This window comes from Nothobranchius furzeri, chromosome 13, assembly GCF_043380555.1.
Source record: "Nothobranchius furzeri strain GRZ-AD chromosome 13, NfurGRZ-RIMD1, whole genome shotgun sequence".
Classification (NCBI taxonomy): Eukaryota; Metazoa; Chordata; class Actinopteri; order Cyprinodontiformes; family Nothobranchiidae; genus Nothobranchius; species Nothobranchius furzeri.
Genome location: NC_091753.1, coordinates 59,344,814 through 59,367,467, shown reverse-complemented (window position 1 = coordinate 59,367,467; position 22,654 = coordinate 59,344,814). Strand labels below are relative to the sequence as shown.

The 22,654-nt window shown below is 46.9% G+C and overlaps 1 protein-coding gene across 3 annotated transcripts in view; it reads right to left on the bottom strand.

The window, feature by feature from the left end:
- Positions 1–22,252, bottom strand: part of nova2 (NOVA alternative splicing regulator 2) — a 68,011-nt gene extending 45,759 nt beyond the window's left edge. Inside the window, exons 1-4 of one of the 3 annotated variants that reach the window (XM_070543709.1) lie at positions 21,797–22,252; positions 21,059–21,198; positions 17,557–17,625; positions 3,564–3,707 (exon numbers count right to left, since the gene is read on the bottom strand). In XM_070543709.1, coding sequence (XP_070399810.1) covers positions 3,564–3,707; positions 17,557–17,625; positions 21,059–21,083 — 238 coding nt within the window. In that variant the 5' untranslated portion in view covers positions 21,084–21,198; positions 21,797–22,252. Of the gene's footprint in view, positions 1–3,563; positions 3,708–17,556; positions 17,626–19,048; positions 19,938–21,058; positions 21,199–21,796 lie in introns of those variants that run through there. The other 2 variants (XM_070543707.1, XM_070543708.1) reach the window with 2 other exon arrangements.
- Positions 22,253–22,654: the final 402 nt, after the last annotated feature.

The following is a 22,654-nucleotide window of genomic DNA, read 5'->3' as shown; positions in this document are numbered from 1 at the left end:
GCATGCATCTGTGTGTGTGTGTGTGTGTGTGTGTGTGTGTGTGTGTGTGTGTGTGTGTGTGTGTGTGTGTGTGTGTGTGTGTGTGTGTGTGTGTGTGTGTGTGTGTGTGTGTGTGTGTGTGTGTTTGTTTGCAGGGAGATTTTAAAGACTGAAAACTACAATCACACAGGGATTAAAGACAGCAGGACAAACAGCTGAGATGGAGGTGAAATCTAAAGTCGAAATCAGATGTATTTGTTATAAAAACATGTTAAGATGTGACAATAATAATGTCTGAAGTTATTAACATGTTAAGTTAATGATGTGATGATAATAACATGAAGATATGATGTAAATATAAAAACATGTGAAGATAATATGCAATAATTATCACGTGATGATAATGTTGTCACATTATTATCTTATTATCGGCGATAATAAAGTGATGATAATAACGTTATGATAATAACGTGATGATAACATGTCATGATAATAACGTGATGATAACATGTCATGATAATAACCTGATGAAAATAACATGTCACGATAATAACATGTCACGATAATAACATGATGATAATAACATGTCACGATAATAACATGATGATAATAACATGTCACGATAATAACATGATGATAATAACATGTCACGATAATAACATGATGGTAATAACATGTCACCATATTAACCTGATGATAATAACATGTCACGATAATAACCTGATGACAATAACATGTCACGATAATAACTCGATATAATAACATGTCACAATAATAATGTGATGATAATAACATGTCACGATAATAACCTGATGATAATAACATGTCACCATAATAACCTGATGATAATAACATGTCACGATAATAACTCGATATAATAACATGTCACAATAATAATGTGATGATAATAACATGTCACGATAATAACATGATGGTAATAACATGTCACCATATTAACCTGATGATAATAACATGTCACGATAATAACCTGATGACAATAACATGTCACGATAATAACTCGATATAATAACATGTCACAATAATAATGTGATGATAATAACATGTCACCATAATAACCTGATGATAATAACATGTCACGATAATAACTCAATGATAATAACATGTCACAATAATAATGTAATGATATCATATGAAGATAAAATCACGTAAAGATAGTAACGTGTGAAAATTATCGCGTGAAGATAATATTGTCACATGTTACTATCATCACGTTATTATCGTAACTTTATTATCATAATAAAGGGAAGATAATAACATGTGATGATAATAGCATATGATGCTGCATGAAGCATTAGATCCGTTTGGTCCCAGTGACTGAAGGACGTAACGAGCTGTGTCCTTCAAGATCCTAACGAGAAATAATCATCTCCATGTTCTCTGCAGCTGTGGACCGGAGGCCTCACGGAAACTCCATTTACACTGAGATGTGACTGATCATGTGACAACCGCTGCTCCTGCTAACTAGCTAACCAGTGACCTGAACTGGAGGGGGAGGTTTTATAATGTGAGGAGGCTGATTTAGTAATTAACCTGAAAACCTGGGAGTGGACGTCATATCCAAAACTCAGAATGTAAACCGCGAGGTTGACGCCTCTTTGGGATGTTAAAAATGACCGCGATGCTCTTGGGTTTGCTCAGGAGTCGCAGCCAGACAGAAGAGCTATATTTGGAGGCAGTGCTGCCTTGTACTGCACGGGTATGTCATAAATCTGTTGTGCCATAACGGTGAGCGGTGTGTGTGCTTGAGAATGAATAGTGGCCTGTCTCATACCGCCAGTGCTGCAGCTTCCTGCTAATTGGTCGTCTCCTTAAGTGCTGCCGCTGCACTATTCTCCAGATGGGATGAATGCAGCGACAGAGGAAGAGGAGGGAGACGAAAGCAGGAGGAGAGAGGGAAATGATTGATGGGTACATCGAAGGACGCATGAATAAAAAGGGGAGTCCGGATGGACGGAGTAAAAAACAAGGACTGAAATTTGTTTTTTTCCAAAAGCTTCTTTACGAGTCAGACTTGTAACCTCTCTCTGTCATCAGAGGGGAAGAAAACCCTGGATGTGCACCCCTTTTACTGCATGTTACTTTCATCCATGTTCCCGTTCTGTTGGTCTGTTTGTTGTTTTCACAGTAACGAGTGAATCATAGATGAAATAATAAAAATAACCAAATATGATGTGCATTCATGCAGGTGAAGGTTCTCAGTCACCCAGGCGGTGGTAATCCATGCATCAACACAGAATAATAAATATTAGGACACTTCCAGGATCTCTTAACACTCAGCGCCCTAAATGTGCTCTAACAAGTATTTACTAACATCATCATGTAAGCACAGCTGACACCAGACAGCATTAGCAGCTTTTATTGTGAAAGTTATGGTTAAAAGATTTGTGGAAAACATTTAATCAAAAAACTTAGATCATCTTTATTTGCTTAATGTTTGTTTAAGATATTCTAAAGTGCATGTAAGTGCACGTGGAGGAGGAATGAGAAGGAATAACTGTGGAGAGCGAGGAGAGGAATGAGGACCTGTGGCCAAAAACACAGCAGTAACTCTTAACTGAGTTCATCACACTGGCTCTGTTATTTGTGCACACACACACACACACACACACACACACACACACACACACACACACACACAAATGGGTTCTTGCAGCAGGTGGGCCTTTTGATTAGTCACCCAGGAAGAACCGACTCATTTGCATACAGATGCCTCCTTCAGAGTAGAGGAAGGGTTTATGCACAAACACAAACACACACGTGCGCGCACGCGCACACACACACACACACACAGCTCCTTCTGTCCTCTCCACAGACCACAGCCCAGACAAACCTTCCTTTCTTTTTATCTCCCTCACTCGTCTCTTCCTCACATCCCTCTCTTGACTCCATCTGAACTTTTCTCTGAGTGATTACAAGACGTGTGTGTGTGTGTGTGTGTGTGTGTGTGTGTGTGTGTGTGTGTGTGTGTGTGTGTGTGTGTGTGTGTGTGGCAATGTCTCCCAGAGTCCCGGAGGATTCAAAAATCTTCAAACTGCATGGAAAGAATTACATCTTCCATCCATTAATCTATCCTCCTTCATTCATCTGTCACCCATCCATCCATCCATCCATCTATCATTATATCCATCCATCCATCCATCCATCTATCATTATATCCATCCATCCATCCTTCATCCATCCATCCATCCATCCATCTATCATTATATCCATCCATCCATCCTTCATCCATCCATCCATCCATCCATCCTTCATCCATCCATCCATCTATCATTATATCCATCCATCCTTCATCCATCCATCCATCCATCCATCCATCCATCCTTCATCCATCCATCCATCTATCATTATATCCATCCATCCATCCATCCATCTATCATTATATCCATCCATCCATCCATCCATCTATCATTATATCCATCCATCCATCCTTCATCCATCCATCCATCCATCCATCCTTCATCCATCCATCCATCTATCATTATATCCATCCATCCATCCTTCATCCATCCATCCATCCATCCATCCATCCATCCATCTGTGTATCCATCCATCCATAGACTTACCGGGGTAGAAATCTTTGGATTTAGACAGTTTGATGGTGGCTCCCGTCTCTTTCTGCAGCTGGACGATGGTCTGGCCTCCCTTCCCGATGATTGATCCCGCTGCATAGCTGGGAATCAAAACCTTCAGAAAGTACTCGCCTTCCTCTGCAGCAGGAGACAGGAAACAGGAAGTCAGAGGGATACTTTTGTAATCCATGTTGTTTTTGTTTTTAAACACATAAAAGCCTGAAAAAGACAACACCACATGGAGCTAAATGATGCTTTTGAATATAAGCTTAACTCTTTGTCCTCATGCGGGCCTGTTGGTGACTTCAGGTATTTTACTGTGCTCAGTGGATTTTCTGATGTTCGAGTTTGCAAAAAGCAAAAAAGAAGTGGAGGAAATGTCAGAAGTCAAGTCTGACAAACCCGATTGAGCAGCGTTCCGACGCCAAAACACAGTTCTCCCTCTCCACCAACCGTCTGCAGCTTCCCAGAGCTGCATAAGTCCCCCAATCACACCAAACGCTGACGGTTATCCAGGACAACTAATGACTTCTATAATGGGAGGATTCAACACCAGCGCTATCGTCTCTTCTTTTCTGCATGGACGTGAAGAAACCTTTGGAACGCTACGTCCAGAGTGGGCTGATCTAATTTCAGTGTCGGGTTTGGGGAATCTGGTCCTCGCCACTGTTTTGGCTCCAAGAGCCTCGGGAAACGCAGCGCCATCATTCTGATGTTATCTAATCAGATTCAAACATTGCTACACACACACACACACACACACACACACACACACACACGCAGGGTGATCATCAGAGGAGTTGGGTCCTTACAAAAACACTCTTTACGGTAAAGCGTTGACTGTGCTGTAAATACGTCTCAGTTTGTAGAATTAAGTCCTAACAGAAACTAAACTGTTGACTGAGAACAGCTCCTCATGCATCCATTACTTTAGGATACAGAAGGTTTCATTTCGGAAACAATATCAGGTTAAACTGTAGCATCCCGTCTCACTTGCTCTGCACCTGAACTCAGAACTAGATTTGTCTCATTATAAAGTTTTATTTGATACAGAATCTTAATTAATGTGAATCTGGTCTCACAAACACATTAAAGCAAGTTCCCGTTTAACTAGCAGAAATAACTCTTTTTTGGCAAAACCTTTGAAAGACCAAGTTCACTTGTTTTTCTACACATCTGCAGTGGTCTCTAGTCAGTCTCTGTAGGAAAAAGCTCTGGTGCTCCTGTTTCAGGAGTTAAAGCGAGCCAGATCGGAGAACAGCTTCAGACGGCAGGATCTGGGGTCTTACTTCCTGATATCTGGACGTCTCTCCTCTGATTGGCTAACAGCAACACGACTCTACCACTGACTCTGTCTGCTCTGCAACGTTGATGTTTTATCTCCACAAATACCACAAGTCTGGAGGAGTTCTGCTGTGTGGTGGAGTTACTAATGCTAACGGTTAGCTTCTACTAGCTGAGATGTTCTCTGCTGTTTCCTGGACGCTAAACCAACAACAGTTCCTATAAGTATCTGGTGTCTGGCTTGGCAGCACACTTTCATCTGACGTTCACATGAATTCATTACTTTCTAAAGTCAAGTGAAGATTTGGGTTTCTATAGCAACAGGTCATCCTTTACTCATTCTGCAAAGCAAACCTTGGTCAACATGACAATCCTTCCATCTTAGATGACGGTGACATCATTTATAGGACCGCTGCCTAAAACTTCTTCATAAACTCGATGTCATTCATCACTCAGCAACCCGTTTGGTCACTGGTGCCCCTTTCACACTCATCATGGGATCTGTACTCACTCGTTAACTGGCCATCACTCCATTCCTGCAGGATGTTACATCGGTTAGGGTTACCTTAACCCGTCATATCTTCTCTCATCATCATCACTTCCAACAACCAGCACCGTTCCCATTCCAGTAACTTCATCACTACCGTTACTCCCAAAGCTCGCACCTCCTTCGGACGCTCCTCGTTCCAGTTTGCTGCTTCCAACGACCGGAATGAGCTGCAGAACCACCGAAGCTCCCTACCTACATTCTATTATCTACCTTCAATCATTCATGGTGATCAATAGTTTCTGATCAGTGTTCCTGCTTCTGTGTAATAAAGATTGTTTAGTCTGTTCTGAGTGCTCGTAGATACCAGCGCAGTGGCCTAGTGGTAGAGTGTCCGCCCTGGGACTCGGAGATCAGGGTTTAATAATAATCCTGGTCAGGTCATCCCAAAGACTTGAACAATGGGACCCAATGCCTCTCTGCTTGACACTCAGCTTTAAAGAGCAAATAGCAGGTTAAGTTTATTTCTAGTTCATATAAAATGCTGTCATGAGAAGACTATTAGAAAAGCTTATTGTGGATATTTGGTTATAAAACACATAACAGCAGTTTTCTAGTAAAAGTTCCTTTCTCTTGTTTCTGAATCTGAACTCTGACGTAACCAAAGGCAGTCAGAAGCTCGGCTGCCTCAGCTCGGTGTGGAGAGTGGCTAGTTTAGGGTAGAGAGGTCATGTGATCCAGTCAGTGTGTGTTTACTAGTGTTGGGTTGTGTTCATGTTGGTAAACTAGAGTGTGTGAAGGCTGCACCAACTCCAGCCTGTCTGGGCATCGAGTCCCCAGGTTTCCAGATCAGAGGAACAACGCCTCTATCTCCGTGCCTGAGGGCGTTTCTGCAGCTGAAAAGACGGACCTCTGTAGCCCATATGGGTCGGTACCGGGTCAGGGAGGTCCGCGCTGGGCTCCGGAGACCCGTGGAGGGGTTTAAAAAATTAATTGTGGACTTCTAGAATTCAGATCACCGTCAGAGCCAGGTCAGAACCGACCTCCAGATGAGACGCACGGGGCTCAGTGGGTCAATTGAGCTGGTTTCTGGGTCAGAACCAGATCAGAACCGCCTGGACCACCAGGAGAGGATCATGTGCAGCTTTTAAGAATAGCAGCTGGACTGGCTCGCTGGTGTCTGGGTCAGATCCAGTCCACAGAAGCCCGCATGTGCTCCAGAACCGGATGACAGGCGTCTCTCTCCCTCTCTCTAAGCTAAACTAGGTGAGGTGAGCGGATATTAACGAGTATGAGACCGCTGTCAGACGCTCATTAGTATTAGTATTATATTAACTGAGCGATACTACTTTAACTGTCTGGTACATGATAGTAATCTGTACTATACTGTGATGCTAGCACACAAGTTTAAGCTAACGTGGTTAACTCAACACATAAACACACACAAACACATACACACATACACACACACACGCGTGCACACACACACACACACACCCACACTGATTAGATTAATCTGCATTTTTATGGTACTGCCAAACATCTTTTAGTGTTAAACATTTACGGTAGTTTATTCTACAACAAAATAATAACTCCCGTTTCTCTTCTTACGTTTACATATTTTAACTGTTGCTATGGTAACCTGCTGCAAGTGTTACCATGCAACAATACAAATAATGACCATGAGTCACGCGTTACATCTCATTGAAGAGTCATGCAGCCGAGGTGTGCAGAACTGTTTATGAGATGTCAGAAACGATCTGTTGAGGAGGAGGTGTTTCGGACTGCGTTTGTCTGCGTGTGCATATGTGCTTCCTATTCAGCATCTCCTGTCTCAATAATACGTGCTGGGTATAATTAGCAGGCCTGTATCTAAAGCAGGTCAGTCCAAGGCTTCCTACCCAAAGTGGGTCAGTGCTGGGATCGGGAGCAGAGGAAGTGGGAGGGCTGGAAGGAGGAAGGAAGAAGCAAAGGGAGGGAAAATGAGAGCAGAACAGGAAGGAGGAGAAAGGGAGAGTTTCAGGGCAGGATGATGTCACAGCTTGTGTCAGTAAAACCAGAGATTGTGTAATAATGACATTAAATTATAGAAGGTGGAAATGTATTATTTCCATCTTCTGGTTCCTCTGTTGGGAGGAGAAGAGAATTTATTCACCAGCAGTAGGACCAGCATCAAAGCAGGACATCCTCTTTTCTCTGTTCCGTCAATTCTCCAAAGTTCAGCTTACTCTGGTGGAGACCGGCCGTTAAACAGCTTTCACCCAAATAAACACCATGGCTTTGGTGCTGGATACTCTTCAGACTCCACTAGCCCAGATTTACCCTCAGAACGTTTCCACATCATAACTAAATGAAGACAAAGTTCAAGAGCTGATGGATTCAGCTCATTTCCATGTGTCCAGGCTGAATTTGCAGCTCTAGTTTGAAGAAATCCTGACAGTAATTCAGAATTAACTCTCTAAAATAAAGCTTTATGCTACTTGGGTCAGCGCTCGCTGAGCCTGATCGGGAACACGGAGGAAGATCTGTTCTCTGCATCCACTGTAGTTTGTATTTCATCACCAGCAGAGCTGAGGACGGCGGCGGGTGTCGAGTTTCCTCAGCTCATGCTTTGACTTGGCTGAACCCTGAGAGATGAGAGGGAGCCCACACGGCCACGCTACAATCCCTCACCGCTCCAGCATAGGTGGCTGACAGGAAGTGAGATGATTCAACGTTTAACGAGGATTTGTTCAGTCGGTGTCAAATAAAACCATCTAAATCACGACTCAGTGAAGCTGCTGCCACTCAACCAGACGTTTAAGGTTTAAACCCGGGTTCAGCGTTAAATCTTCTTCAAGGGATGTTTAGACCAAAGTGTGTCGCTGCTGACCTGAAATGGCGACCAGCAGCTCGAATGACGTCGTTTCATAAACTTTTGTATTTCAGGTTAAAACCTGTTAGAAGGCTAATGTAGCACGCCCACGTCGCATCCGTGTCACGTCTGGAACATGTCCGGGTCGCGGCTGGGTCACATCCAAGCCATGTTCGGGTCACGTACGGGTCACGTCCGGGTCGCGTCTGGGTCACTTCCAGGTCGCGTCCGAGTCACGTTCAGGTCACGTCCGGGTCAGGTCCGAGTCACGTTCGGGTCAGGTCCGAGTCACGTTCGGGTCACGTCCGGGTCAGGTCCGAGTCACGTTCGGGTCACGTCCGGGTCAGGTCCGAGTCACGTTCGAGTCACGGTAAAAGGTTTATTAAAGATTAGAGCTGGTTTAAGATGGCAGCAACACTGCCTAGCCTTTAGCTCATCGGTCCTCCAGACAATAAACAGAAGCTGTTCCCGGGGTAACGTTTGCCCAGAAATCTTCAGATTTCCTAAATTTTTAGGGGAATGTTCATTTAGGGAATTTATTTTTCCTGGTAGGATGAACGTGTTGTGTAGGAACCTACTTTTCATACGATGGCTGCTGTAGGCTTGACTCCCGGTGGCAGCCTTTCCACGTGGACTCAGTGTGTGTGTGTGTGTGTGTGTGTGTGTGTGTGTGTGTGTGTGTGTGTGTGTGTGTGTGTGTGTGTGTGTGTGTGAATAACTACAGGGTTTCCCACTGGCTGCTGTGATGAGGGTCTTTGTTTCCATGTCTCCCTCACACACACACACACACACACACACAGGAAGTACACACACACTTCCTTTAATGAATAAAAAGGACTTTTTAGGACAGTGGCCAGGAGCAGGTCCTGAATGGATGCAGCACTTATCCTACAACGTGTCTGAGTAACCTCGCCATGTTCAAATATAAATAAACTCTGTGTGTGTGTGTGTGTGTGTGAGTGAGTGAGTGAGTGAGTGAGTGAGTGAGTGAGTGAGTGAGTGAGTGAGCGTGCGTGTGTGTGTGCGTTTGTGTGAGAGAGGCCTAGGAGGGAACGAGTCATGCAGCTTTTGTTTACAATAAATAATAAATCCTTCTGTGAGTAAACAGGCCAATCTGTTGCTAAGGCCCAGAATAGGCTCTCCATGCTGCTGGAGGGGATCGGGGCTCAAATCCTGGGATCTGGTGTCCTCGGGTCCGCCGAGGCCGAGCTGGCCAGCTGAACATCACAAAGCCACAACGGTTCTCAGCTCCAGCAAAGCTCTGATTATCTCACATTTTAACTTTAATAATAACAACAAGCGGCACTTTTCAGAAACATCAATGGAGTCTCTGCTAAACTGGTTAGTTGTGTTTAGGTCTGGTTAGTCGCCTCTACAGCACGGCGTATGACAGCTAAACCTGAGGGAGGCGGGACCAGCTTCTCCATCAGGGATCAGCAAACGCGGTTCATTCATTTTCTATTAAAATGCATGAAATATAAGCTGTGGCTGTTTATTAAACATTTTCTGAAACATTAATCATCAGATGTCCTTCTCAGACGTTGTCTCGTCGCAGCTTTCAGACACCTTTCTACAATAAATGTTTCTGATGTCCAACAAACCTCACGAACGAAGCGCTCAGTTTCAGGACTGGATCCTCGGTTTCAGCCGGTGACTCTTATTTGGGCCGGGAGGCAGACAGTCGAGGCTTTAAATGTTTCATTAATCCGTTTATTTTAAGATTATTTATGACTGATGTCCTACCACACGCTGCTTTAAACAGCTGACTGAAATCAGGCTGAACAGGTGACAGGAAACAGAATTCAGTCACAAAAAATAAAATGTCAAAAAGTTCAAAAACGTCCCGATTCGGCTACGGCAGCTGATATGGGTCAAATAGGGTGGGGGTGTAATATTCATCTCCCCAAAGCAGGGAGAGTTAAGGGGGAGGCTTTGTCTAGCACCCCCACCCTCTGGTGCTCTCGTCTTTTGTTGGGATAGTAGCACGCACACACACACACGCACACACACACACGCACACACACGCACACACACACACACACAGCTCCCCAGCAGCGAGGCCCTGACCAGCTGTCTCCTTCGTCGCTCATAAATACCGAGAGCACCGACTCCAGGAAATAATTCTATCTTTATCGGTTGTTTGCTTTGCTGCTGTTGGAGTTTAATTCTCCTCATTAATTATTTTATTGTTTGTTTCACATTTCAGAACAGAAGAAGTCCTCAACTTCCTGTGTGAGTTTAAATCTGCCTTAAAATTGAAAGACCTAGTCTGTGTGGCTGAGCTCATCCAATACCTGCCTCCTGTGTTCCTAACACACACACACACACACACACACACACACACACACACACACACACACACACACACACACACACACACACACACACACACACACACACACACACACACACACACAGAATCTGTCTTTTGTTCCAACACTTTAATCTAAAAAACGAGTGTTGGTAAACGTTTGTAAACGTTGGTAAACATTGGTAAACGTTGGTAAACGTTGGTAAACGTTGGTAAACGTTGGTAAATGTTTGTAAACATTGGTAAACATTGGTAAACATTGGTAAACGTTGGTAAACGATGGTAAATGTTTGTAAACATTATTAAAGCTGCATTTGCGACGTAAACAGAACTCTGAACTCTCGCCAGCCCACCACGAGCTGATCTGAACATCCTGCTGCTTGGAGGGGCGAGAGCCAATCAGAAGCCTCCGTACTGAAAGCCAGCCGACACACAAAGATGACTGAAGTGGCTGCTGCTTCTCTCTGTGTGTGAAAACTGGTGTATTGTTGTTGGGACGGTGGGGGATCTCACTCATCCTCCCTTTCATCCCTCCCTCATCCATATTTATCGCCTCCCTACTCTCCCACCTATCAGACGCCAGCTATCTGTGACAGATGTCCAGCTCCGCCAATAACACACCTCGTCTTGTGGGAAGAGCTCCGCCTCTCTGCGCCTTCGCCCCACCCTGAACAAATCTTTATTTTTTAATTTGACGCAGTGGACTGAGAAAGGAAAAGGACCAAAGCGCGTGGGAGGGGAAATGCAGCTACGCCTGCAGATCGATCACCGGAACGGGGAACGGTTGCTAGTGAGCGACAGCTGAAGGGCTCGGTGAAGGAGAGGTTTCCGAGAGCCTGGCTGGTACAGATGAAAAGGAGAGAACGACTAAGGGGATGAAAAAAGGGGGAAGGAGAGGAAGCTAAGAAGAGAGCCAAAGGGAGAGCTGGAGAGGAGAAACATTCCCTGGTCCTAGTTCCTCCAACAATCCTAGAGGGGGGGGGGGGGGTCATTTCCCTTTAAGATGCTGAGCTACAGACCAGGTGAGAGTCACGTGACCAAGCGTTGTCTATCATCATCTTCAACTTTATTCACATAGCACCTTCCAGCTGCCAGAAGGCGAACTGAAGTGTTGAATACGCTTTAAAAACATGGCTGACCCACGCAGTGGTCACCGAAATAAAAACAAATACGAACCAACGAGAGCAACGAATGATAATAAAATAAAAACAAGATAAAATAAGTGCAACTAAACTGGATCAATGATCTCAAACACGGCTAGCTCGCGTCCTGAGGGAATGCCGCTGTATAAAAGTGGGTCTTCATCAGTGAGTATTGGGCTGCATGGTGGCGCAGTGGTTAGTGGTTAGCACTGTTGCCTCGCAACACGAAGGTCGCGGGTTCGAAACTCGGCTGCGGCCTTTCTGCGTGGAGTTGCGTGTTCTCCCCATGCATGTGTGGGTTTCCTCCGGGTACTCCGGTTTCCCCCACAGATCACAACATGCCCTATAGGTTAAAAAAATAAATAAATAATTGTAAGTCGCTTTGCGTCTGCTAAGCACATAAACATATAAACATAAACATATAAACTCGGCTCGGGGACCAAAACTGAAAGAGCTCCGCCTCCTCTAGTGCAGCATTTAGCTCTTGGGACAACTAGCAGGTCATGCTGTGATGACCCAAGCGTACAGGATGGTTTATTTCGGGTGGGTAACTCTGTAAAATAACTCGGAGCACAGCCCTGTAGAGACTTGTAAACAAAAACAAGTATCTTAACTGAACTCTGAAAGATACTGGAGGCCAGTGCTGATTGGCTAAAGCTTGGTTTATGCTTGACGCATTTACTTTCCGCGCGGTGATGCGGCTCGCGGATGGAACGCGCTTCACAACTCGCAGCGTTTATGGTTCATGCGGCTCGTCTCTGCGGTGAGCCAATATTCTCCCAAACTGTAGGGGGCAGCATGGAGCTCTACGGCATGCATCCAACACTACACCATAGTAGAAGTAAAAATTACTGTTTACAACATGGCATTCCAGCATTATTAACAGCGTTCTCGTCTTTTCCGACAGTGCGAGCTATTTCTCTCCAAGAATTATTAACAACATGTTGATCACGGTGATCTCTGAGAGCTGAATCATACAAATGTCTGTATTTACCAACCTCTGCCGTACTAGTTCTTGCCAGTCCGCCATGTTTTTCCGCATCCGACCGTCCGCGTGGTTAGGAAATTTCCTAGGTGCGCGGTGTGGAAATTTTGGGCCGTGAGGAGGCGCGGTGGAGGGGCGTGGTTGTTAAAATGACTCAATTTCACCGCGCAGAGCCGTGCGGACCTCGCGGACGCGTCAAGCATAAACCAACCTTAAGGCAGGTGTGATGTGTTCCTGCTTTCTGGTGCCGGTCAGGAATATTGCCTAGTGGACAAAGTTTTGTTATTGCGTTGTGGGGTAGTCTTTGTCCACTTAGCGTGAACGCCCATCCCTATCCTCGACCCTTTATGACCCGCTTTAGTAGAACAGAACCACTGATGGGGGAGGACGGGTTCATCATTAAAAACACAAACCTTTCCACGTGTAACACAACCGTAACACCAGCATATCTATAAATGAAGCAAAGAACGCTTTTCCTGTTTCTCTAGAGTCCAGCAGGTTCGCGGACCGGGGCTGGGACCTTTACATCAGAGTGATGTCATAGCTGTGGTACCAACGCTTTCACCATAAATCAATCACCAGCTGCATGACTAGGGGTGTGTAGTTGCGTGGTTAGGAGTGTGTAGTTGCGTGACTAGGGGTGTGTAGTGATGTGACTAGGGGTGTGTAGTTGCGTGACTAGGGGTGTGTAGTTGCGTGACTAGGGGTGTGTAGTTGCGTGACTAGGGGTGTGTAGTTGCGTGACTAGGGGTGTGTAATTGTGTGACTAAAGGTGTGTAGTGACCTGATTAGGAGTGTGTAGTTGCGTGACTAGGGGTGTGTAGTGGCGTGACTAGGGGTGTGTAGTTGCGTGACTAGGGGTGTGTAGTTGCGTGACTAGGGGTGTGTAGTGATGTGACTAGGGTGTGTGTAGTGGCGTGACTAGGGGTGTGTAGTGATGTGACTAGGTGTGTGTAATTGTGTGACTAAAGGTGTGTAGTGACCTGATTAGGAGTGTGTAGTGGCGTGACTAGGGGTGTTTAGTTGCGTGTCTAGGGGTGTGTACTTGCGTGATTGGGGTGTGTAGTGGCGTGACTAGGGGGTGTGTAATTGTGTGACTAGGTGTGTGTAGTGACCTGATTAGGAGTGTGTAGTTGCGTGACTAGGTGTGTGTAGTGGTGTGACTAGGTGTGTGTAATGATGTGACTAGGTGTGTGTAGTGGTGTGACTAGGGGTGTGTAATGATGTGACTAGGTGTGTGTAGTGGTGTGACTAGGGGTGTGTAATGATGTGACTAGGTGTGTGTAGTGGTGTGACTAGGGATGTGTAGTGGCGTGACTAGGGGTGTGTAGTGGCGTGACTAGGGGTGTGTAGTGGCGTGACTAGGGGTGTGTAGTGGCGTGACTAGGGGTGTGTAGTGGCGTGACTAGGGGGTGTGTAGTGGCGTGACTAGGGGGTGTGTAGTGGCGTGACTAGGGGTGTGTAGTGGCGTGACTAGGGGTGTGTAATGATGTGACTAGGTGTGTGTAGTGGTGTGACTAGGGGTGTGTAATGATGTGACTAGGTGTGTGTAGTGGTGTGACTAGGGATGTGTAGTGGCGTGACTAGGGATGCGTAGTGGCGTGACTAGGGGTGTGTAGTGGCGTGACTAGGGGTGTGTAGTGGCGTGACTAGGGGTGTGTAGTGGCGTGACTAGGGGTGTGTAGTGGCGTGACTAGGGGGTGTGTAGTGGCATGACTAGGGGTGTGTAGTGGCGTGACTAGGGGTGTGTAGTGATGTGACTAGGGGTGTGTAGTGGTGTGACTAGGGGTGTGTAGTGGTGTGACTAGGTGTGTGTAGTGATGTGACTAGGGGTGTGTAGTGGCGTGACTAGGGGTGTGTAGTGGTGTGACTAGGTGTGTGTAGTGATGTGACTAGGGGGTTTGGAGTGGTGTGACTAGGGTGTGTGTAGTGGTGTGACTAGGGGGTGTGTAGTGGTGTGACTAGGGGTGTGTAGTGGTGTGACTAGGTGTGTGTAGTGATGTGACTAGGGGTGTGTAGTGGTGTGACTAGGGGTGTGTAGTGGTGTGACTAGGGGGTGTGTAGTGGTGTGACTAGGGATGTGTAGTGGTGTGACTAGGGGTGTGCAGTGGTGTGACTAGGGGTGTGTAGTGGTGTGACTAGGTGTGTGTAGTGATGTGACTAGGGGTGTGTAGTGATGTGACTAGGTGTGTGTAGTGATGTGACTAGGGATGTGTAGTGGCGTGACTAGGGATGTGTAGTGGCGTGACTAGGGGGTGTGTAGTGGCGTGACTAGGGGGTGTGTAGTGATGTGACTAGGGATGTGTAGTGGCGTGACTAGGGATGTGTAGTGATGTGACTAGGGATGTGTAGTGGCGTGACTAGGGATGTGTAGTGATGTGACTAGGGGTGTGTAGTGATGTGACTAGGTGTGTGTAGTGATGTGACTAGGGGTGTGTAGTGATGTGACTAGGGATGTGTAGTGGCGTGACTAGGGAAGTGTAGTGATGTGACTAGGGGGTGTGTAGTGGCGTGACTAGGGGGTGTGTAGTGATGTGACTAGGGATGTGTAGTGGTGTGACTAGGGGTGTGTAGTGGCGTGACTAGGGTGAGTTTCTGTTTTCTTCCTCATCAGCTGATCGATGTGAGGAGCAGCAGCGACTCGGCTCTGGGAGCGCCCAAACACACATCAATATCATCAAGGGTTTAACCAGCCCAGTGTGTGTGTGTGTGTGTGTGTGTGTGTGTGTGTACATATGTGTGTGTGTGTGTGTGTGTGTGTGTGTGTGTGTGTGTGTGTGTATACGTGTGTGTGTGTGTGTGTGTGTGTGTGTACATATGTGTGTGTGTGTGTGTGTACATATGTGTGTGTGTGTGTGTGTGTGTGTGTGTGTGTGTGTGTGTGTGTGTGTGTGTGTGTGTGTGTGTGTGTGTGTGTGTGTGTGTGTGTACGTGTGTGTGTGTGTGTACATGTTTGTGTGTGTGTGTGTGTACGTGTGTGTGTGTGTGTGTGTGTGTGTGTGTGTGTGTGTGCGTGCGTGTGCGTGTGTGTGCGTGTGTGTGCGTGCGTGTGTGTGTGTGTGTACGTGTGTGTGTGCGCGCGTGCGTGCGTGCGTGCGTGCGTGTGTGTGTGTGTGTGTGTGTGTGTGTGTGTGTGTGTGTGTGACCCGCACCTTCAGACATTAAACTAACTTCTGTTGAACATGAACTAAAACATCAGACGTGTTGCTCTCTGCTGACGGGACCTTCTGGGTGACGGGTGTTTCTGATGAACCGCTTTAGGCTCACACGAACGCTCAGGCTGGAAGGATCTGAGCGGGTAGCGAGGGATTTTTTGCTCGTTTAACAACAACTTAAGGTCAATGCCTCTAGCTCTGGATGCTGCTGGTTCCTAGCCTAGTGAACTAGACCAAATTCTTGCTTTGCAAAGTTTGGTCTAGGCACGCTCCACTGGAACCTCCGCAGCTCCTACCAGGACTCTGGCTAGCCAATCACAGCTCTCTAGAGGGGTTTCAAACACATAAAGAGCTGTGATTGGTCCATAATGGTGGGCCAATCATAGTGCTCTATCTGCTTAGTGAACAAATCACAGAGCTTTATCTGCTTTGTGGGCCAATCAGGGCCCTCTATATGCCTGGTGGGTGGGATGATGCAACAGAGTGAAACAAGAGGATGTCACATTCATTGTCCAGTAGCATGTGGAGATCATTTGAAAGACAACGGTAGAACCCGCCCCACAACCGAGAGCCGTCAATGGAGCGTGGCCAGACTAAATAATACATTTATTTAGTCTGGCTTGCCAGGCTAGCTGGTGTGATGTGTTACAGGTGAGCGGAGCTCCGGGGAGGAGAGAAACAGCTGAAAGGCATGATGTAACGAGTAAATCCTCGTGCCTTCATCCCCATCATTTTAATGATTTTAGTAATTCACCAAAAGATTTCCTCACATTTCTGATCAAGACTAAACTTTACACTGTAGAGAAACTCCTCTAATTAAAAAATAAACAGAAAACATGAAGTTTGTAGCTCCAGGAGGAATAAACAACCCAGATGATGAGCACCCTGACCTGCATTCCTGACTTATCTAGGTCACGGAGGTCAAATGATTAAAAACTACATCAGATATTAGCGGCGAGCTCATTACAGGCCTCTGATTGGTCGAGCCTGCGGAGGGACATCTGAATTCCTTCAACAGTGGAGAGACGCCTGCTGTGCTGCAGGGTGAGGGGCGGCGGTGAGCTCGGGTCGGTGGGTGGGGGGGGGGGGGGGGGGGGCAGCGACCTCTGCAGCTACTCGTTGATCTTCTTGTCTCTAAGACCTTCAGCTTTTACTGACACTCGTGTGATTTATGACCTGAGAGGCCGTGGCCGTCCTGTGTTGGTGTGTATCTACCATCTGATCGGCTCCTTCCTCATGTTGTTAGACACACACACGCACACACACACACACACACGGACGGACGGGAATATCCGAACACACAACTCCTGCTTCGTCTGAGCTGCAGCTGCTGGATAAAAACAAACGTTGATATTTCTGCGGAGTTTTCTCTTTTTTATCCTCCAACAAAAACAGACAGAAACACGCCAGACTGGCAGCATATCGAAGAGAGGATGAACATTTCAACAAGACGTCAGCAGATGATATGGCCAGCATGAGGTCAAAGGTCATTAGCACTCACCTGTGTGGTTATGTTGAACTTTATGAAAAAATAAACACTGAATTTGCATAAAAAGCATGAGAAATGGATGTTATGGGACTGATAACATTCAGCCTAAAGGCACCAGCATGCAGCATCCTGATTCATGACAAGAATGAGTGTTAAGTGTAGCGTATGTAAGTGTGGAGCGCTGTAGGAGAGACTTAGCCTGCTGACTGGTTCTGCACTAAAGAACGTTACAGTTCAGGTAACAAAACAAGCAGAAGATCAAAATCAAAGTCTGTCTTACCATGAGTCTCAGTTTCTTGTTGAGGGTAAACAATGCCTTCAGATTCAAAAAGGGGCTGCAGGAAGGCCACTACAGAGAGAGGAAGCACAGGGGTGGGGAGTGTGTGGCGTGAAACAACCATCATTATCACCACTTCTACTGTCACAACTGCAGCCTGAGAGCAGATACAACTCTCCGTGGGACTCGGGTCAAACCGCGCTGAGATGGTGACCGGCCCGTTCTCGGCTCAGATTAACTGTCACCACCGTGTTTTAGTGAATAAAGCTGCGGTTTAGTGAACAGCTCAGGCTGTAGACCCTAAAGACACAAAAACTACATTATTTTACAACAAGACATTAAAACAGTAGAAACTCCAAACCCTGTTTGTGTTTATCTGTGAGTGACGGCGTCCTCTCTGGCTGAGTAAAAGTCTGGTTCGTCGCCATCATCATCATCATCATCATTCCAGCCTTTTCATTTGTCTAAATGGACAAAGTGCCTGGCTGCAGGAGGACGTCCCCAGAGAGCCAGCGGTGGGTTTTTACGTACAGCCAGGAGGAGCTTTAGTGCTCCGAGTGCTGCATCGATCTGCAGTTTCACACCGCTGGCTAACCCGAGGCTCGCCCTCCTCAGACGCTCTCCCATCGGCGTGGAAAGATGGCAGGAGCTCTTGAAATTAAACTCAGATTAATCATCCAGAACACGTCTTTCCTTTTATTTCAGCCTTCAGTCCTGTAAACGTTCTACACTCGTGTTCTTCTCCACGTGTAAACGCTTGTGTGCAAAATGAAATGAATCTGAGTTTATACCAGTCTGGACTTCTAATTTATGCTCCCATGAACACAACCTACGTTCACTGGTTGAGGTTAACCTTCTGGATGTTTGAACCCTGCAGATTGTAATCCTGGCGCCTACCAAGCATCCTGAGTTACACCTGAGGTGTGTGGAGAACTCCATTACAGGTGGATTAAATGTCCATGATGAGGTGCATGGCCGGTTTATGGTTGTGATGGGAATGCTTGGAGCATGACAGCATGTAAACAAAACCAAATGTGGTGATCACCATGGTAACGCTTTCATCCAGCCCAAGGATGATGAAGATGGCTCTAAGCTGCTTTCTGACCCCACGGGCCAGCAGCGATGGTGGCTGATCTGAGATCAGCACAAGGTCATCCGTCGTCGGGATGAGAGCCCGTCTGATCTCACTTGTTTACATCCTGGTTCTGGCTCCAGCATGGCCGCCGAGGCTGCGCGCTTTTCTTAACACGCAATTTAAAAAACGAGCATCAGAAACGGGCTGAATCATCCAGGATGAACGGAACCGGACCGAACCGGACCGGACGGCTTCCCTCCAAATCCCGCTCCGCTCCGCTCCTTTTGTTCCCATCAGAAGCAGCGACCCATGATTATTCTAATGCTGATGGGAAACGTCGTCGCTCACGAGGGAGCGGATTAAAAGAGCACCCCCCACCCCCACCCCGAACTGCTCCCCAGCATCTCCATCGCTGCTTACCTCCCGTGTTCGTGCGCTTGGTGCTGCTGGCCTCCGTCGGGGTCTCCAGGGGTCTTTTGCGCGAGTCCGGGGGGTCAGCCTCCATGTGCGGCTGCTGGCTGTGGTGGTGAGGGTTGGAGAAGATGCCGTTCTGCTGGACTGCTCCGCCGGCCATCATTTTCGAGCTTGCTCTTGGATGCTTAAGCTGCGTTTGCGTTTAAATCCTCCTTTCGTTTTTTTTTTACGCAGCGCAGCTGTTCAGATAAGTCCTCGGAGAAGGCGAAGGCGATTTAAGAATGGGGAAATACGCCTTTTTTCTAACGCACGGGGCAGGTTAGCTGCGCGTTTCTCCGGTGCGCCGTGCGTACTGAGATGCTGCGCAGACGGACAGAAGGAAAATCCAAAAGCTCTGCAGATAAAAACAGGATCGTCAGTCTCCCATCAACCTTCAGATGTGCTAGGATACGTGTATCATTCCGCTGACCAGGATGGCGGCGCTCCTCCGCGAGACGGAACCAAACAAAAAAACAAAAACAACCCGAAAGACAAAAGAGTAGAAATCAGTCGCAGGTCGAAGGGAGAAAAGAAAAAGGAGTAGAAAGAGAAATCCGACTGGCTGTGATGCGGTTGCTCTGTCCTGTCCTGCTCCTGCGGTGGAGACGCCTCGGGGTGGTGTGAGGATGATGAGGGTCCAGAGACGCGGAGCTGGAGGAAGACAGAATCAGACGTGTTTGTGCTGCTCGTCCTCTCGGTGAAGATGCTGCAGTCCTGCGTTCAGAGCATCCCTCCTCTGACTGGCTGGTGGAGGAAGCGCAGGGGAGCGGCTCACGTCACTGGGCCTCGGGAGGCCTTCACGTGGCCTCGGAAATCCGCGCTCCTAAACGTCACGGCTGCGCTTTTCTTACCCCAACAAACAGAAGCCGAACTGTTATTTAAGAGGTGAAAACGTCGCCGTCAGCTGTTAGATCAGCTAAATGCGTGAAAAGAAGCGGATATTAGATCAGACCAAATAAAATAAAACACATCTGAGTCAACAAAACACGCGTAGTCCATGAATCAGCGCGCGCCTGCTGGTGACGGTGTGATTTTCGACAGCCCCTGAAGGCATCATGAGGGGGCTCCAGGAGAGGGAGCGACGCCTCCGCCTGGACCTGATTGGTCGAGGTTGCGCTCCTCAGCTCTAACTACCAGGATGCACAGATTCTGGCTCGGTTGAGTCACGTGACTGAGCGCTTCGCTCAGTTGAAGGTCTGGTACCGGTGAGGAGGGACACACCTGCAGCTGGGCTAAAGGCTCGAGTTTTTATTTAGATTCAAACAATCAGAAGAAAAACTGAACTGCTGAGTTGGTTCGTTTTACTGAAGGAGGAAATGAACAGAGGAGCAAAAGGCTCCTGAGCAGCAGCTGTGACTCGCTGGTCTGCAGAGTATCCCTCACAAATGTTTTATAATGATGAGAATAAAACAACCCTCCAATCTAGATGTCACCTGTGGCTCCGTCTCCTCCCCCCACAGCTCCCGCGACCCACCTGTGTGTCCTCCTGTCCCTGACATCCCTGCGCCGCTCTGCCTGGGTCTGTGGAGGGATCCGTCGACACTGCGAGCTGTCTGAGAGCTATACCCGCCTCAGTATTGCACCCTCTCTCTCTCTCACACACACACACTTACACACATCTTCTCTCTCTCACACACACACACACACACACTCAAGATACATTTTAGTCCATCTCCATCCAGTGTTCTACAGATGCTGCATGTTCTCAATGTCTCATACACATCTCAGTCAAGGTGACATTGTCCTGCTCGAGTGCACACACACACACACACACACACACACACACACACACACACACACACACACACACACACACACACACTCTGAGTGAATCACAAAGAGGAGCTATCTCACACTATTTCACATGGTGAGCCCATCTCCTGCTCTGGACTACGTGGCAAATCCAAGGCAGATGACTCTGAGCTGAAACAGATTCTGCTCCACGGAGATGGAGCACGGCTCTGAAGGCCACGGTACCTGGTGCCTGAGCGCCTCTCGCCATGAGCAGCTTCAGCCTGACGCATGAATTCTTCCTTTTGGAACAGCAGCAAAATCTGTTGGAAGCTGAAGTCTGAGGGTCCCACAAGGCCAGATCATCCACGCTGCTGCTGCTGCTGCTGCAGATACAGAGCATGGAAAAAGTGAAGCAAGCTCATGAGCTGTAAAGCACACAGACAGCAGCATTCTTTAGCTTTTATTAGGCCGGGGCAATGAGCAGATGTTCGGATGGATTTCAGTGATTTGGGTGTTTGCAAGCCTTAGTTTGGCTGCAGACATTGACCCCAGAACACATTAAAGAGCATTGCTGCCAAAACATGTCCTGAACTGTAAGAGGCTAGTTTACACAAATCTTTTGCCACTATGTCATAATTTAATTGCAAAACTTCGGTTCCGCCAACAGTAAACGTCCTCCAGGGCTCCACATAAAATTCTTCTCATGGAAAGAGTCGGAGGGAGGGAAACTCCCAGAACCCTGAACTGTGTTTGAGTCTAGAACTCCCATTTGAGCACAGAAACTGTTTAACGGTTAAATCAAAGGTAGAAAGAAGAGCTGCAACCCATCAGTGTCAGATCGCTATAGCAACAGTATTCTGAGTTTGACCCGGACTGCAAATGTACACAAAAATAAAGACATTTTCCCCTTAATTCTCATTTTTACAGTCCTGCCAGATTTAGTTTTTCAACCTCAAATGAGGAAAGAACCGATAAGCTCACCTGTGTCCTCCCTGTGACCGTCAGCAGCAGCTTCTCTGGGTGCTGGTCCCTTTAGCCATGGCGCCACCTGCTGGTAGCTGACCGCTTCTGCTCCCCATCCCCTGGGCTGACGCAGTGCTCACCTCTCGGCTGTTAGGTGGCGCAGAGGTGGCTGTAGCTCCCGCAATCACTCCAAGTTGCCCACAAATGATTAGTTTAGAGGGTGAATTCACAAACGTGTCAAAGTCAGGCTAATACGAGTTGCTCCTAATGATAAATACGTCCCAAAGGCAATACGCTGTGGATTTAGCATGTAGGCTAAGTCAAGAGCAGCTCAACAAAACGTTAGATTTAAAAATGGTAAATTTATACATTTTTAAATAAAATTAGTTGCGAAAAAATATAATTTTCACAAATGAGGTCAGAAAATAAAGTAACTTCATCCTCGCCCATTTTCTGTACAAAAGAGCGTTAGCATCGTGGCACAGCTAGCTGCTAAATCTCCCACGAGCCATCGCGGCAGAAGTCACGTGACAGGAAAAGTTTCGGTTTTAAATCCAAAAGGCTTTCAAAGGAAGGCAGCTGGACTTGTTTGGTTTCTTGAAGACATTTCGCAGCATAATCAGGGCCGTTTCTAGCATTGTGCGGGATCAAGAAAATGTTGTGGGGCCCCCTATTTTGACAAACTGCAATTGATGATATAAACTCACCATGAATTGTCACAAACTGCAAGCAAAATATGGTACAGTATTAAAATTAAATACTCACTCAAGAAATATAACTAACTAATACTAGAAAGCAGTCAAAGTGCAGGTCTCCACCCTGGGAGGGGTGATCACATCACACTACCATAATGAAGGGGATAAGTGCATGCGAACA